General features: G+C 38.5%; 1 protein-coding gene across 1 annotated transcript in view; it reads left to right on the top strand.

Moving 5' to 3' along the window:
* The window catches only part of Cbr-kin-4, a gene marked incomplete at both ends in the record, with an annotated part of 16,521 nt that extends 5,374 nt beyond the window's left edge, over positions 1-11,147 (top strand). Inside the window, 15 exons of the mRNA XM_045235645.1 lie at positions 332-454; positions 3,669-3,954; positions 4,199-4,598; positions 5,361-5,508; positions 5,701-5,879; positions 5,928-6,204; positions 6,928-7,865; positions 7,916-8,068; positions 8,116-8,254; positions 8,302-8,539; positions 8,586-8,737; positions 8,865-9,503; positions 9,548-10,369; positions 10,408-10,685; positions 10,826-11,147. Coding sequence (XP_045093056.1) covers positions 332-454; positions 3,669-3,954; positions 4,199-4,598; positions 5,361-5,508; positions 5,701-5,879; positions 5,928-6,204; positions 6,928-7,865; positions 7,916-8,068; positions 8,116-8,254; positions 8,302-8,539; positions 8,586-8,737; positions 8,865-9,503; positions 9,548-10,369; positions 10,408-10,685; positions 10,826-11,147 — 5,094 coding nt within the window. The remainder of the gene's footprint in view (positions 1-331; positions 455-3,668; positions 3,955-4,198; positions 4,599-5,360; positions 5,509-5,700; positions 5,880-5,927; positions 6,205-6,927; positions 7,866-7,915; positions 8,069-8,115; positions 8,255-8,301; positions 8,540-8,585; positions 8,738-8,864; positions 9,504-9,547; positions 10,370-10,407; positions 10,686-10,825) is intronic.
* Between the last annotated feature and the right edge of the window lie 3,231 nt (positions 11,148-14,378).

The following is a 14,378-nucleotide window of genomic DNA, read 5'->3' as shown; positions in this document are numbered from 1 at the left end:
AGTATGGAAAAATGTATTTTTATACTAATGGAAATTTCAAAACGCAGGCGTTCTTCGTGAATTTGTTTTCGTTTAAAAAAAGCTTCGAAAAAATGCAACCGAAAAGCTAATTAGTCGTTAGGCAGACACCTGCTCCCCCTATTTATTCTGTTCTCTATTTCTCACTTTTCGCATTAAAATCTGAAAATATTCTGAAAATTTGTCACCATTCCCCCATCATGAACAGACGAATTTCTCGAAATGTTAACTCTCATGTGAGTATTTACTTCTATCTACGATTGGGGTTCTACAGTGATAATCTCTGTCCGCCTATCAATTTACTTTTTTTCAGAGCAACCGTTCATCTTCGGATTGTATAAATGTACCACCAATTGTCTTCTCCCCCGTTCTTTCTCGTCCAATTCGTTCGATTTCTCCAACAATGTCAATGTCACCGACTTTCCGCACTCACCATGTAAGTTTTTTCTGACTCCACACACTTCCTCTCGTGATCTTTTTTATGACTCATTCGGTTCCTTGCTCGATCGAGAAATACTGTTTGACACTGACTCATTTCCCACTTTAGAAAATGTATCATTGCGAAAATAAACTATTTTATTTATATTATAAAAAATGGGTGGATAATTGGCTCTTATTCGTCATAATAATTTCATTCTCTTTATTCTCTTTAAAGGACGATTCCATTATATTCCTGCATTATGATGATCCCAGAAGAGCGAGCCACTGAATTGGTTTCTCATTTTGCTACAACGTTTTGACAGAATACCGTAGTAAATACTCTCGCTAAACTGTAAATGGCTCTAATAATACCTAATTATATGGAATCCTTATCAGCAAAAGTACTGATACAAATAGATAACCTGTTTCCTCTATTTTTTTTTCCCTATGACCTGCAAACTCGAGCAAATGAAGGACTGTCGTAAAAAGACCAAGTTTTGACCAATTCTTCTCAATTTCAAGTATCGCAAAAAGATTGGTTATCTCTTTTGTTCTTGTGTTAAGAGTTGTTAAAAATCGATACTACACACTTTTGAGAATTCGCTCACATTGTGCATCGAGAGAAGAATTGATGATATTTAGGGAAGAAAAGGGTGAAGAAGAGAGAAAGAGTTCTCTCAAGTGTCCGGGCGAGATGAAAAATAGCAGAAAAAGAAGCACGAAAAGAGCGCAAACGATACTTTTGCGTCGATTCCGTTTATTTTGTCTGTGTCTCTCGAATTGAAACTGTCTCTCATATTCAGCGAGCATGAATATTCTGAAATTTTTTATTCCGAAATGTCGTTTCTGGTCTTTTTTAATTTTACTCAAGCTCTATTTTTCTCTCCGATTCCATTTTTCTGCTTTGAATTATCCATCAACTATCAACTTTTAAAGCAGTTTCTTCGTTGTTAAATAGTCAAAACTTCCAGTGTCAGTTCTCGGATTTTTTTTGCGTTTTCTAGTTTGAGAAAGTAATTCCGACGACGGCTATTTGAAAATCAATAGCAATTGAAAGTTTCCGTGGTGAATTGAGGCAGAAAATGCGAAATACCGCACTGTGTGAACGACCAAAATTTCCATTCCAATTATTGGTTTTTACTTTTCGATATGCTTTTCCAATTCACATTCGATTCTATATTTTTCCATTTAGTCAGAATTCTCTTCTCTTTTTTTTTAAATTTTATATGTGTCTTTACCAACATTTTCAGTTTTTTTACATCCTTTTTTAGAAATCCTTTCATTTTTCGCTAGGAAATTCGATAGTTTTAGTAGGGGCTGGCACCTCTCAAACACAACGAATTTGTCATTCGAAAGTCGATTATCTCGTCCATTTTCCCTCTCCCTTTCTCGTCTATTCGGTTTCTTTTGAACGTCGGAAAAAAGACACGGCTCAAATCTTAGTTTTCACATATTTGATGTATTTCTTTGAAGCCATTCTCGTACTCTTTTTCGTCGCCATTCATAGATAATTAAGTTATGTCTGCTTTGTGGTTGACTCAGTTTTCCTCGCTTTCACCAAATTTCTTATCTCTCTCGTCGCTTACATTTTATAACCCGGAACGCATCGCCTCAGTCATTTTTTCAGGTTTTCGTTCTCTTGACGTTCATTTACTTCGAAAGAAATATTTATGTTAAGATGATTCACTAGGATTGTTTGATTTTAAAGAATAATTAATTGTTCGATTAATTGTCTTGCAAGTTCAGAACTGTAATGCAAATGATACATTTTACCTGCTCAAGCTCAGCGAGCTCATAACTTTTCGGTGACGTGCGGGGATCTGAATCCACCCTGATAGATGTTATGGGTCAAAGTTTAGACTAGAGAATGTTACAATTTTCTATCATCTCATCACATCAAATGTCTCTGCGTGTCAGTTTGGAACTCAGACCGGAGAACTTTTTCACACTTTTTTTGCCGGCGGCAGATTCTGAATCATTTCAGATTTGTTTTTTCGTCCGTCTCATTTCCCTTATTTTTTTAATGCATTAACTTGTGGATTTGAAGCGTACTTCCGTATTTCTTTCCGATAGCTTAATTTCTTTTTGAAGATAAATTTCCTCTTGATGTTTTAACGACTATTCCGGTGATCCTTCTGCGAATCATTTGCAAATGGTTCTAGTTTCCTATATGCTTTCTTGGAGATCAAATCCGTTTCATAATTTAGACCCATCCGAAATATCCTAAAGATTTTAGAGGAACAAAAACCTCACTTGTGAATTCCTTTTCGTGACTGGTTTTATTGCTCTGAGAAAGCTGCCGGAAAACATTTCTGTTACTCTTCTACAGCATTCACGCTCCCCCACACACAAACTGATTGGTCCCCCAAGGAAATGCCTTCGTCGTTGTCGCTTCGTTGTCCTAATTAAAAATGCGTAGACACCCTCATCGCATTTGTGTGTGCGGCTCGGGAGGAGCTCCCTTTCCTTCTATTTTTGTGTCTCACGCATTATTCCATTATCGATCTGAAAATGATGATGATGATGGTGCTGAAAGTGGTCTAGTAAAAGTTCAAAGGAATCATTAATCCATTTGTGCTGACTCTCACAGCGACTATACTGTCTCGAAAACAGATTTGGATGCACGCAATACTACAATTTTTCTTTTCTGAATTATATTTTAAAAATTGAATAGGTTGTTTTTCTTATGAAGAGTACTAATACGTCAGTAAATGATTAAGTTATTACTATTCCGTTTCCGGTATTTACTTTTTTCAAACCACTTTTGCTTTTATCGTCAACTATTTTTAAACTCTCTCAGCTTACTCAAATGAGCATTTCATGTCGGAAAAAGAGCAAAACAAGAGTAGAAGAAGAAAAAGGGAAATGTCAGTTGCATTAGAAGAACTTTGGCCTGTTAGTAAGGCAGGAGATAGATGTAAATCTTGACTTTTTTCCCTCGGACTTTTATTTTCTTGGCGATGAAATTCTTGGCGAAGAGGAGCCATTTGAAACTTGACGATGCTGGTTTGCGTCTTTTTCAAACGACCCAACATTCAAAGCAAGTCCCTAAAAAGCCTTGTTCCTCGTTGACGCCATTGAGCTTTCTTCGTCGCCGGTTTTAAATTTATTTCCTGTTATTTTGGTCTTTTCGTTTTTTAAAAAGCGTCTTTAAATTTTTGCTTCTTTTTTGAATAAGAGACCCTTTTCCACATAGAGGTTACTTCTTTCTTCAATGTGTTTTTTTTCAGAATTCCGACTCCGAAAGCGACACTGGTGCACCGGTAGCAGGGGCCGCTCTTTTTGCCTCTTCCTCAGCATCAGGTCTCATTTGGAAAGGAAGTGGTAATCTGATGATACCTCCAAGAAGATCATTTCATAGACCACAAAGCGGAGGTGGAGGAAATGATTCATCTGATAGTAACAGTGTTGGCAATGTCGAAAGACTTCTGAAACGGAATCGAAGGCGGACAATGGCTATTCATGGTGAGATTTCGGAAAAATTAGATTTAATAAATATCCAGTCCGCCATCTCGTGTGAGAATAATTTATTGGTGTAACCATGTGTTCAACGAATTTTTCGTTATTACATTGTTCGAAAACCCTCGAAGCGGAAAAAACAGAAAAAAAAACAACCAAACTCATCAATTTTTCATTATCCCCCGAACACAAAAAACCAGAAATCGAAGCATAATTGAGTAGTGCTCTTTCACCTTACGTCGATTCAGCACTAGCTGTTTTTTCAAGACATCGACCCACATTTTATTTACGTTTCTTCCAGGTGGCGTAGAAACAGAGTCCGGTCAAACGGCAGCATCAACTGGTTGGTCAAGTGCATCGATGACAAATTTATGCCGCATCCGCTCTTCTCTTGGACATTCTGATCCACAGCTCTCGAGTAGTTCTACAAATAGTTTTAACACATCAACATCTTCATTGCATCCTCCAACCAAATCATCAACTACTGCACTTTCTTCTTTTTCACCATCATCTGCGAATCGGTCTCCTGGAAACCATCGACCATCTCTGCATTCATCCACTTCTCCGGTCACTCTGCAGAGATGCCGATCCCCGATGAGGGTACCACAAAGATCAACGTCTTCTTCGCATAATTTCGGAGCTGGCGGTGCTGGGCCGAGTAGTTCGGGAAGCTCGGTGCATAGTGGAGCAATCACTTTGAGGTATTTTCAATTAGTTCATTACTCGATTTTGAAAAAACGAAGTCTAACTTTAAAAAATGTATTTTTTTTTCAAGTAAGACATGAAAATAGCTGAAAATGGATGTTAGTGAGAAATTCGACGAATATGCTGAACTTGTGTTTTTGTACCTACGTAGTATTCAGATGAAAAATACTCGTTTGATATCAGGAATCAGCCCTCTATTGGCAGCGTGTATGTCGAAAATAAGACTCTCTCTCGCAGTCCTATTTCACACGAAGTTAACTGACTAGATGTAAACAAAACTTTTCGATATCGACAAACAGGCAACCGGGGCGTCCTGTTGAAGGGTGCGAATGTTCAAAATCTTGTGACTACTTTTTGTTTTTTTTTTTTGTTTTATCTTCCTCGTCTCCTCGTTTTGAAAACGCCAAGACCGCTGTTTACCCCGTTTTTTGATCCAGTGTTCGAGATTGTCGGTGGTACCAACCTCTGCAAAAAGCTAAACACATAATTTAAAAAGTCCCGGTAGTCTGTGACACCACAAGTATTGTGTTCCTTTCTATGTCATATAAGATTTCGTTTTTCGACACCCGTGTGATATTCGTCATGAGATGGGTATAATTGTTGTTTTGCAACGAATTTACATGAAAACAAAATAGTGAGAGTAAGTAGATGTTTTTCTTCTTCTGTAGTTGAATGACTAATTGAGAAAATTCAGAATAACTCGAAAATTTTATTTTTTGTTGAGAAAAATATCAATACAATTTTTCTTCTAATTTCAGAACTTATTCTGCACGGAATGGCAGCTCATTGATGGCTCCTGTTCAAGATACACGCCGTTGGTCGCTCGCTTCACTTCCATCTACAAGTGGATACGGCACGCCAGGAACCGGGAGTAATTCAGGCGTTTCTGTAAGTTATACGCTTTCTGTGGATTAGGAATACAAAAAAATCAGAAAACCACAAAATTTGGCCGTCTTCATAACCGAGAAGCGGTCAGAAGATAGCTGTTTTGTCTTAGTTTTTAACGATTATTATTTACTGACTACTTCTATTTCAAAAATGAGCAACACAATATTCCGAAGACCTCTTCTAGTCAAACTTCGTTATCGATCCCTTCAGAGTCAATATTCATCGTCTGAACAAATTGGCGAAATGCTCGAACAGACACGGATATCAGGTCCAGTTCGTCAGAATTCTTCAAGATTTGACAGCAATGATTCATATGATGATATGGCATCACAACAGCAGGCAGCTGCACAGAATGCATTTTTGAATCGACCGAGGAGTCGGAGTTTAACGTAAGATATAGGTTAGTAGATACTTTAGATTAATTCCTTTATTTTCAGAAGTCCTATGAAGTTTCTCAATGAATATAACATAGAAATGGTGAATCGAACAAGTGTGTATAAAGAAAGATTCCCTCGAGCGAAACTGCAAATGGAAGAGCGTCTGAATACATTTGTTGCTGAAAATGGACCACTTAGTGGAGGTATTTCACAGCAATCAGGTCGAGATGAAGCTGATTCGAATGATGATATGGTTACTAAACAATCTGGAAGTGGTAGTGGACTGAAACCGAAAGACAGCGTTGAAGAAGCAGTGATGAGAAGTCGACGATCAACTGTGAGTTTGGGTTTTGAGGGAAATTAGATTCTTGGTTGCTCCGGTTCGTCTGAATCCATGGGATCTGCTCAAATGTGTTTACTTGTTTTCTATTAACACACAATAAGAAGATATAACTCAATTTTTGAAAAGCTACGCTTTTTCTAATTCAATTCATCTCGTTTCCTTCTCCTTGGATAGATTTGAGTCCCGTTTTCAAACCGACTTACATTCCCATGTGCTTCTTCCATTTTCTATTTTTCTGATCCATTCATCACTCTCTCCCTTGTTCCCTCCAAATAATTTTTTTTTATTTTTCCTCGATACTTTCGAATGAAAAATGACCTCATCTTCGTTCTTTCTAAAAGAAGAAACGGCGAGTAGTGAATGATGAGTTTTCGAGGCACGGGCGCCGCAATTTTTCGAAAAAAAAGTGTACACTTTCCTGGTCTTCTTTGGTTTCTGTGGCCTCCACATGATGGCAAGGTTCTGTGACAGGTGCAAAAGCACAACACAAGCCACCTGTTTGCTTTGTTCGTTTTTTAAAAAAATTCCAAGGAAGTTATTGTTACTTTTGTGTGCCAGGAACACTTCTAGCATCTCTCTGTGTCTTGTGACCCAATTGTTTGGATTCTGAAAAAAAACCTGTCATTAGACATCTTTTGAAAAAAAAAGCTTTTCATTCACTTTTAAATTTGATACATTTCTTGAATGAAGAAATAAAATTAAAAATTTATTCTTTAGGTTCTGGAAGCCGAGTCTTATGCGGATCGGAGTCTTCTTCGGTTGATTGGAGACGGTGCCACCCGATTTCTTCATCATCAAATAGTGGAAATTGCGTTAGACTGCCTCGGAAAATCTAAAGACGATCTGATCACTTGTTCATATTTTTGCGAAATGAGTCAGCGATTAGAAGAAACTCTGAACGAGGCTCAGATGAAAACATCGCCTGAGTCTTTGGAATATTTGTCTAAACTTGTTAAAAAACTTTTAATGATTGTTTCCCGACCTGCCCGCCTTTTGGAATGTCTTGAATTCGATCCAGATGAGTTCTATCATTTGCTCGAAGAAGCAGAAGGAGTCGTTCGTGAGCAACTGGGAAGTGGAACAGCCCGAGTTCCTGACTTGCCGCAGTACATCATCGGAAAACTCGGACTTGATCGCGATCCTCTGATGGATTCTACGGACCACGTAGACACTTCAGAAGACACTGCTCCTACAACTTCAAGTGCATCAGGACCGAAAGGTCCAGGTGGCACTTGGCAAGAATCGAATCGTGCACCAAGCGAAGATGATTTCGATACAATTAGACTTGTTTCTAATGGAGCCTACGGAGCTGTTTACCTTGTACGACATCGAGAAACTCGACAACGATTCGCTTTAAAGAAAATGAACAAGCAAACGTTGATGCTTAGGAATCAAGTCGATCAAGTATTCGCGGAAAGGGATATTCTCACGATGGCTGATAACCCCTTTGTCGTTTCATTCTACGGATCTTTTGAGACAAGACAATATTTGTGCATGCTTATGGAATACGTGGAAGGTGGTGATTGTGCAGCACTTCTGAAGTCAGCTGGAACTCTACCAGTTGAGTTGGCGAGATTGTATGTAGCAGAAACCATTCTTGCAATCGAGTACCTTCATTCGTATGGAATTGTGCATAGAGATTTGAAACCTGATAAGTGAGTTTCCAGAAGTATACTTTCTGATTTCGTATATCGTTCTATTACAGTCTTCTTATTACTGCTATGGGTCACATTAAGTTGACAGATTTTGGTCTTTCGAAAATCGGATTAATGAATAGAACAACGCTTGTAGCTGAAGGATATGATGCTGTAGCTGAAACACAACAGTTTCAGGACAAGCAACTTTGTGGAACGCCAGAGTAAGATAACACCTGGTATGAACTTTACAAAACAAGTGTTCCTTCAGATACATTGCACCCGAAGTGATCCTTCGCCGTGGGTATGGAAAACCAGTTGATTGGTGGGCGCTGGGCATTATTCTTTACGAATTTCTTGTTGGAATTGTTCCGTTCTTCGGAGAAACTCCAGAAGCTCTATTTTCAAAGGTAATTTAAATCAAGTTTTCTAAATCTGTGCAACTCCTCGTTTTCAGGTCATCAGTGAAGATGTAGAATATCCTGAAGAAGACGAGGCGCTTCCACCGGAAGCTGAAGATCTTTGTCGACGTCTTCTTGAGAAGAATCCCGCAGAACGATTGGGAACTGTGAATGGAGCAGCACAGCTGATGGCACATGCTTTCTTCATTCTTCTTGATTTCACATCGCTTCTGAGACAAAAAGCAGAGTTCGTGCCGCAGTTGGACAATGAAGAGGACACCAGTTACTTTGACAGTTCGTTGAAAACTTTGTAATTATGTTTTTAATTAGCAATTTTCAGCCCGAACCGATCGTTACAATCATGAGGCTGAAAGTTGTGGAGAGGAGGAAGTTGGAGGTTCTTCCGCAGCTTCTTCAATGATGTTCCATTCATTCTCCACAGCGTCTCCTCGACATTCAATCGTTTCTATTGATCCAGCACATTTGCCACATGTAAGGTTTGCGTTGTTGTAAAAAGAGAACCAAGATGTACAACTTTATTGAAAAGTTGCACCAATTCCAAACTGTCTCTAAGACTTTTCTGCCCCACCTACCATCTTCTTGAATCCAACGTTTTCAGTTACTCTCCACAGCCGCCGCTGCCAAAGAAATCGAGCGATCTCACTCAGTTTCCATGTCCTCTAGAAGTGAAGTTCGCCCGGAGAGATCATATTCAACTGGTCAAGCTCCACCAGATTTGTTCAATATTTCTGACGACCATACGAGCACTGTAAGTTGTGCAACCTCAATATCACTGATTTCGTTCATTTCACAGGCTGTGAACCTTCGAAGAAGATTCTCTGCTCAACGTCACAATGTTTCCACAACGTCTTCATCTGGCACTGGATCTGGAACATGCTTTGCGACAGCTGCATCCTCTACTGATTCTTCTATCGATGCATCCACTCTTCCAATATTCCAACCGCCATCTCGTGCTTCGATTGCAGAACGTGGATCTCGTTCCCCTCTTCCCAAGTTTTCAATTTCTTGTGAAGGAGAAGCGGGAGCTGCAACAAAGGATAATAAAGATGACGAAGATCTCAAGAACTGCACGATTGACTCGAACGCATCTTCTGATGCTGGTGCTGATGAGACAGTTCGATTCCGTCGACAAAGTTCTGGACGATCACCTGCTGCTCAACTTCAGCTTGTTATCCCATCGATTTCTTCTTCCCAAACAACACAAAATGTAGAACCAGCGAAAGAGACTTGCTACGTGGTGAGTCATAATGATCTTTCGGAATTCTCTAATCTTGTTTTCAGATGTACCCATCTGGCCCTTTCACTTCTGCTGGGTCTCAACTTTCGCCGGGAGGAGCATCTGTCTCATCAGCTTCTTCGTCAAATGACATTGGCTCTCCACATCTAACCCAACAAGATAATCCTTTGACTCAAGATGGTTCTATTGCTTCTTCTTCGACGCAATCGAAAACGATTACAATCCGAAAAGGACCGTTCGGTTTTGGATTCACATTGAAATCTGTTCGAGTGTACCTTGGTGAACACTCTGAATACTACACGATTGAGCATATTGTAACAGCTGTTGTGGATGGAAGTCCAGCATTTGAAGCCCAACTTCAGGCTGATGATATGATAACCCATGTGAATGGACATCCTGTTCACAATCTAACACATCCACAACTAATGCATCGCCTGCTATCCAATGGAAATGAGTTGATTCTTCGTCTTGTTCCGCTCACCTCCACCAGCATCAGAGAAGGTGCTGCTCGTCGTACTATCGGAAAAATGGCACGTAAGAAGCCGAAGAGACCACAAAGGAGAGTTGTTCCACTGGAGAAGAAAGCTAGAAAACCATCGGCTCTTCTGAGACGTCTTTCTGGAAAGCGAGCAACCAACGATATTGTACCTGGAAGTTCGAGCCAAAAGCAAGCATTCATGCCGAGAAGTGCTTCAAGTCAAGACGGATCTATTTTAACACATCTTCCGGGAACTTCAAAACCTCTTCCAGAAATGCAAGCACCACAAGAAACATCCACATCATCTCAAGGGATGGTGAGAAGAAGTGTCAACGAAATTGAGGTAAGTGTACATTACCCTCACAATACATCACCACATCATCATGTCGCTTTTATGTTTTGACCCCCAGTGTGCTTAATTTTTAGGCGAACCGTCCATCTTCCCTTCGTTCCACGTCTTCCTATCATCAACATCATCACCCCTCTTCCTCTTCCTCTGTCACTTCAGCGCCAGCCGCTATACCTTCAAGCTCTTCATCTAATGCCCCGCGAATGGTATCATCATCTCCATCGTCATCAGCATCTAACTCTGGAACATCCTCCCCGGCTGCCTTGTCTTCTTCCACTGCATCTAGTATCTCCGCTGTAAAACAGAAATCCCAGTCCATTGCAGTTAGTCCTTTGGCTAGAGATACAAGGATGAGGTTAGTTTATCTGTCCAATAAATTTATTTGTTTTTGCCTAATTTTCTCCATACACACAGTCATAACTGATTCTCTTACGCGAAAACCCTGTTCACTATCAATTTCATCAATGTAAAGGTTTTATTAAAACTATATTTCAGAAGTCCATCGCCCTCTCATCATCTCCACCAGCGTCCCTCATCGAGCACTTATACAACCCGACTAGACGGAGGCGCAACTCCAACAGCTTCAGCATCTCTAAGCAGCAGCGGCTTCGTCCCAGATCTGACCTCTTCTAGAAACTCGCCAAATTTGAGTGCTCGCCGGCGATCGTATCAACCAACTACTACTACTTCGATGATCGTTCCACCGACTACCCATCATTCACGCGGCTTTTCAGCTGCTGCCCAGTCTGCACAGAATCTGCTCAATCGTCTGTTACCACGCCAAGAAAATAATGATCGGAGTGGATCAGGATCCTAAAAATTATATAAATATTTATATTTTTCTTTCTCATCAGAAATCATGTTTGTAAATACTTTTTTCTTTTCCTTTATTACTTCGTACCGTTCTCTTTCGTTTCTAAAAAACCTAGTCATTTAATTCTTCGATGGTGCCTTTTCTCTATAATTTTCTAGCCAGTCCATTATACCTTATTTTTCTTCCATTTCTGTACTTCTGTTCCTACTAAATCTAACCACATTTCTCTCTTTCTTCCGTTATTTTGTACCCAATTTTCTTCCCGGCTTTTCACACCACCTCCTTTTCTCTCTCACTCTCCCAATGACGATCGTCAAGCTCAAAGGCTTTCGACAAAAGACGATCCAAACGCTTCTACGTGTGTATTTTTTGTAATTGAGACTGCTTCAAGTACTATATACTAAATGAAACCGTTGAGATTACTATTTAGATGTTCGAATTTATTGGCTTTTTCAGATGTAATTCCAGAATTTCGAGACCTCAGGGAAATCGTTTCACGTCTAATTAGCTCTCATTAGAAAAACCACGGATAATTAGATGATTTGCAGATCTAACTAGGAATATCATATCTAACGTACGACGCTCCTCAATGACATCGATTTGATCAAATATAGGCTCCAGAATGAAGTTCTGGTCCTTTAAAAATGCTGGTCCTTAGAAAAAAGTTCGACACTCCACCAATTCCGAGGAAGGTGGTGTCTCCGAGGAACCGATTCCGAGGAAATCGGGGCGGAGTTTACTTTGCAACTGCCGCACAGTTCAACTGCAGCACTGCAAAAGTTGAAACTCCGCCCCGATTTCAAAAAATTTAAAATTCCGAATTCGTGAATTTCATTTTTAAAATTTATTTTCAAGATGTTCATGGTAATCGTTCAAATGTATCATTCAAAAGAATATGAAAATGTAATATGGAATATAGATGTCAGAAAAGTCTCAACTGATAAAATTTCAAGCATTTTATAATAAACGATTTATCAGTTGACCACTTTTTGATATCTTTCGCTCGAGATAATTGAGTTCAAAGTGTTCAACTCATTTTTTTCTTTTTTTTGGAACTGAAAAGGATTTACGCTAAAAAATTGATCATTTTAGATTTTTCTAGGTCCTGACCCAATTTTTTCTAGGTCATGACCTCGATTTTTCTAGGTCATGGCCCAATTTTTTCTAGGTCATGACCCAATTTTTACTAGATCATGACCTCGCTTTTTCTACAGGGTTTACGGTATGCCATTAAAAATTTCAAGCTCGGAAGTCTGGATTGCGGGCTTTTTTCAGTAAACGGAGTCTAAAATCCAAAATCCGGAATATGGAATCCGGACACCGTAAAGGTGTTTTTGGAATATATCCGTTTTCTCGTTTATCTTTTTGAGGAGCACTGTATGCGAGATTCGTCTTCTGTGTATCATAGGAAAATTATTACCCTCTCACTCTCTTTTCCTTTTTTCCTAAAGTGAAAACTCCCTGGAAAAAAGTAGACGAATAGTGAAACGAGATCTTCTGCACCAGTGATTTTCAAAGTTTCGGACCCCATTAAAACTGGGTATCCTTTCCTTTTTACACTTTTCCAATATACAATGGCACAGTGAAATCAATCTGTTTTATGAAGAAAGAAGAAAGAATTGAATTCAATTTTTCTTGGTTTAACAATTTCTGAATGTATTCTGGACCTGGGCTTCTTTTGGAGTTGCCTTCAACGATAGAAATAATAATTTTCAATTCCGTTTTCCTTTGAAATTCATAGTTTTATTGCCCACTTTCTTCAAGTTTTATATTCTAGGGTACCCAAATTGAGATGAATTAAAATTCATGAAACTTGTAATTTTCTTGTGCAAAAGTTTATCCCTGTGTTCCCTTTCTCTCATATCCTATTTTTATTATTTTCCACAAGCTCGTCCTATTTTTTCTATCAATTTTTCAGTGTTGTTTTCTGTTTCTCGCAAATAGAACCCTTTCAGACAAGACCGAGAGCTCGTATGTATAAACAACTAAAAGTACAATAATTACATATTGAATGCTCCTTGGAAATAGAGACATCCACTAGATGTCGTCTGATTAAAAAGAAACAATTATAATGTTCAGAGAGATAGAATAAGTTTATTGAGTATCTTTCAAAAATCTCTGATCAGCTGCAGTATCTGTTTTTTCTCTGTGTCATGCCTCTTTCAGATTGACGTGATTTCCTCAAGTTTTGCTGAATCCTTAGACATAGTTCCAGGAAGTGCCGGAAAAATTCTGGAGATATGAAGGATAGATAATGAATTTTTAATAGAAACGAGATGTTCAACGAGTCTTGATTTTCAGAAAAATGCTTTGAGAATCTTAAAGTATTTTTCTATATTTAAAGACTGTATTCTACATATTGCATGTCGTCATGTTGTACCCTAACAATAGTTCTCCCTCTCGCCCTTTGTCGTCTTTGCTGTATTTTTAAACCAAAGACGAATGATTAGAATTTAGTTATCCCTTGAGAATGAAAACGTTTGACAAAACTTCAAGGCATTTTTCCCCTCAAAAAAGGACAGAAGTTTTTTCCTCACTCAATTTGCTCTTCTTTCTGTCTTCTTCTTCTCTTGAAGACGTTGAAACTAATTTGTTAATTATTCTGTTTTTGTAAAGAAGTTTCTTTGTCTTTTAACTTTTTTTTCGAGAATACATTATCTTTTTGTTACTGAATCAGATAAATTTTGATTTTCGGAAAAATAGTTTTGGCATTCCTTATTCAAGACCCCTCGGTATTTTGAGACAATTTTCGAATTCAAATTGAGGCCAGTTGGAAGAGTAATCTACTAAAGTAATGATAGTTCCACAATTGGAATACCAATGAAACCCACAATTATCCAAGTTGACACTTTTCCAGATTACTTTTCTGATGATAATGGACCTCTGCTTCTATATAAATCTTCAACAATTATTTTTTCTAACAACATAATTAGAGTGAAGGATGAAGATGCTGAAACAAAATTTATCCACTTCCTCTTTTCTTTCTTTCACTTCCGGAGCAAATTCCTTCTCCTTAGGTGCTCTGGAAGTTAATGAACATGGAAAAAAAAAGAAAAAAGACATTCAGTTAGTTGATTCGATCTTTGGTTGAGTGTAGTTTGAAGTCAAGTTCTCGACCTATATGTATATATGAGTTTGTTTTTAAACTGTGATTTTTTTTAACTGCGTCCAAAATTTTTGATTTCAAAATAATCAAATTTTTTGCACCCTTATACTAAAAATAATTCTAGACTG

Source organism: Caenorhabditis briggsae, assembly GCF_000004555.2.
Source record: "Caenorhabditis briggsae complete genome, chrIV, whole genome shotgun sequence".
In the NCBI taxonomy this organism is placed as follows: domain Eukaryota; kingdom Metazoa; phylum Nematoda; class Chromadorea; order Rhabditida; family Rhabditidae; genus Caenorhabditis; species Caenorhabditis briggsae.
Note: the sequence above shows the minus strand (reverse complement) of the source record. Positions and strands in the feature narration are given on the sequence as shown.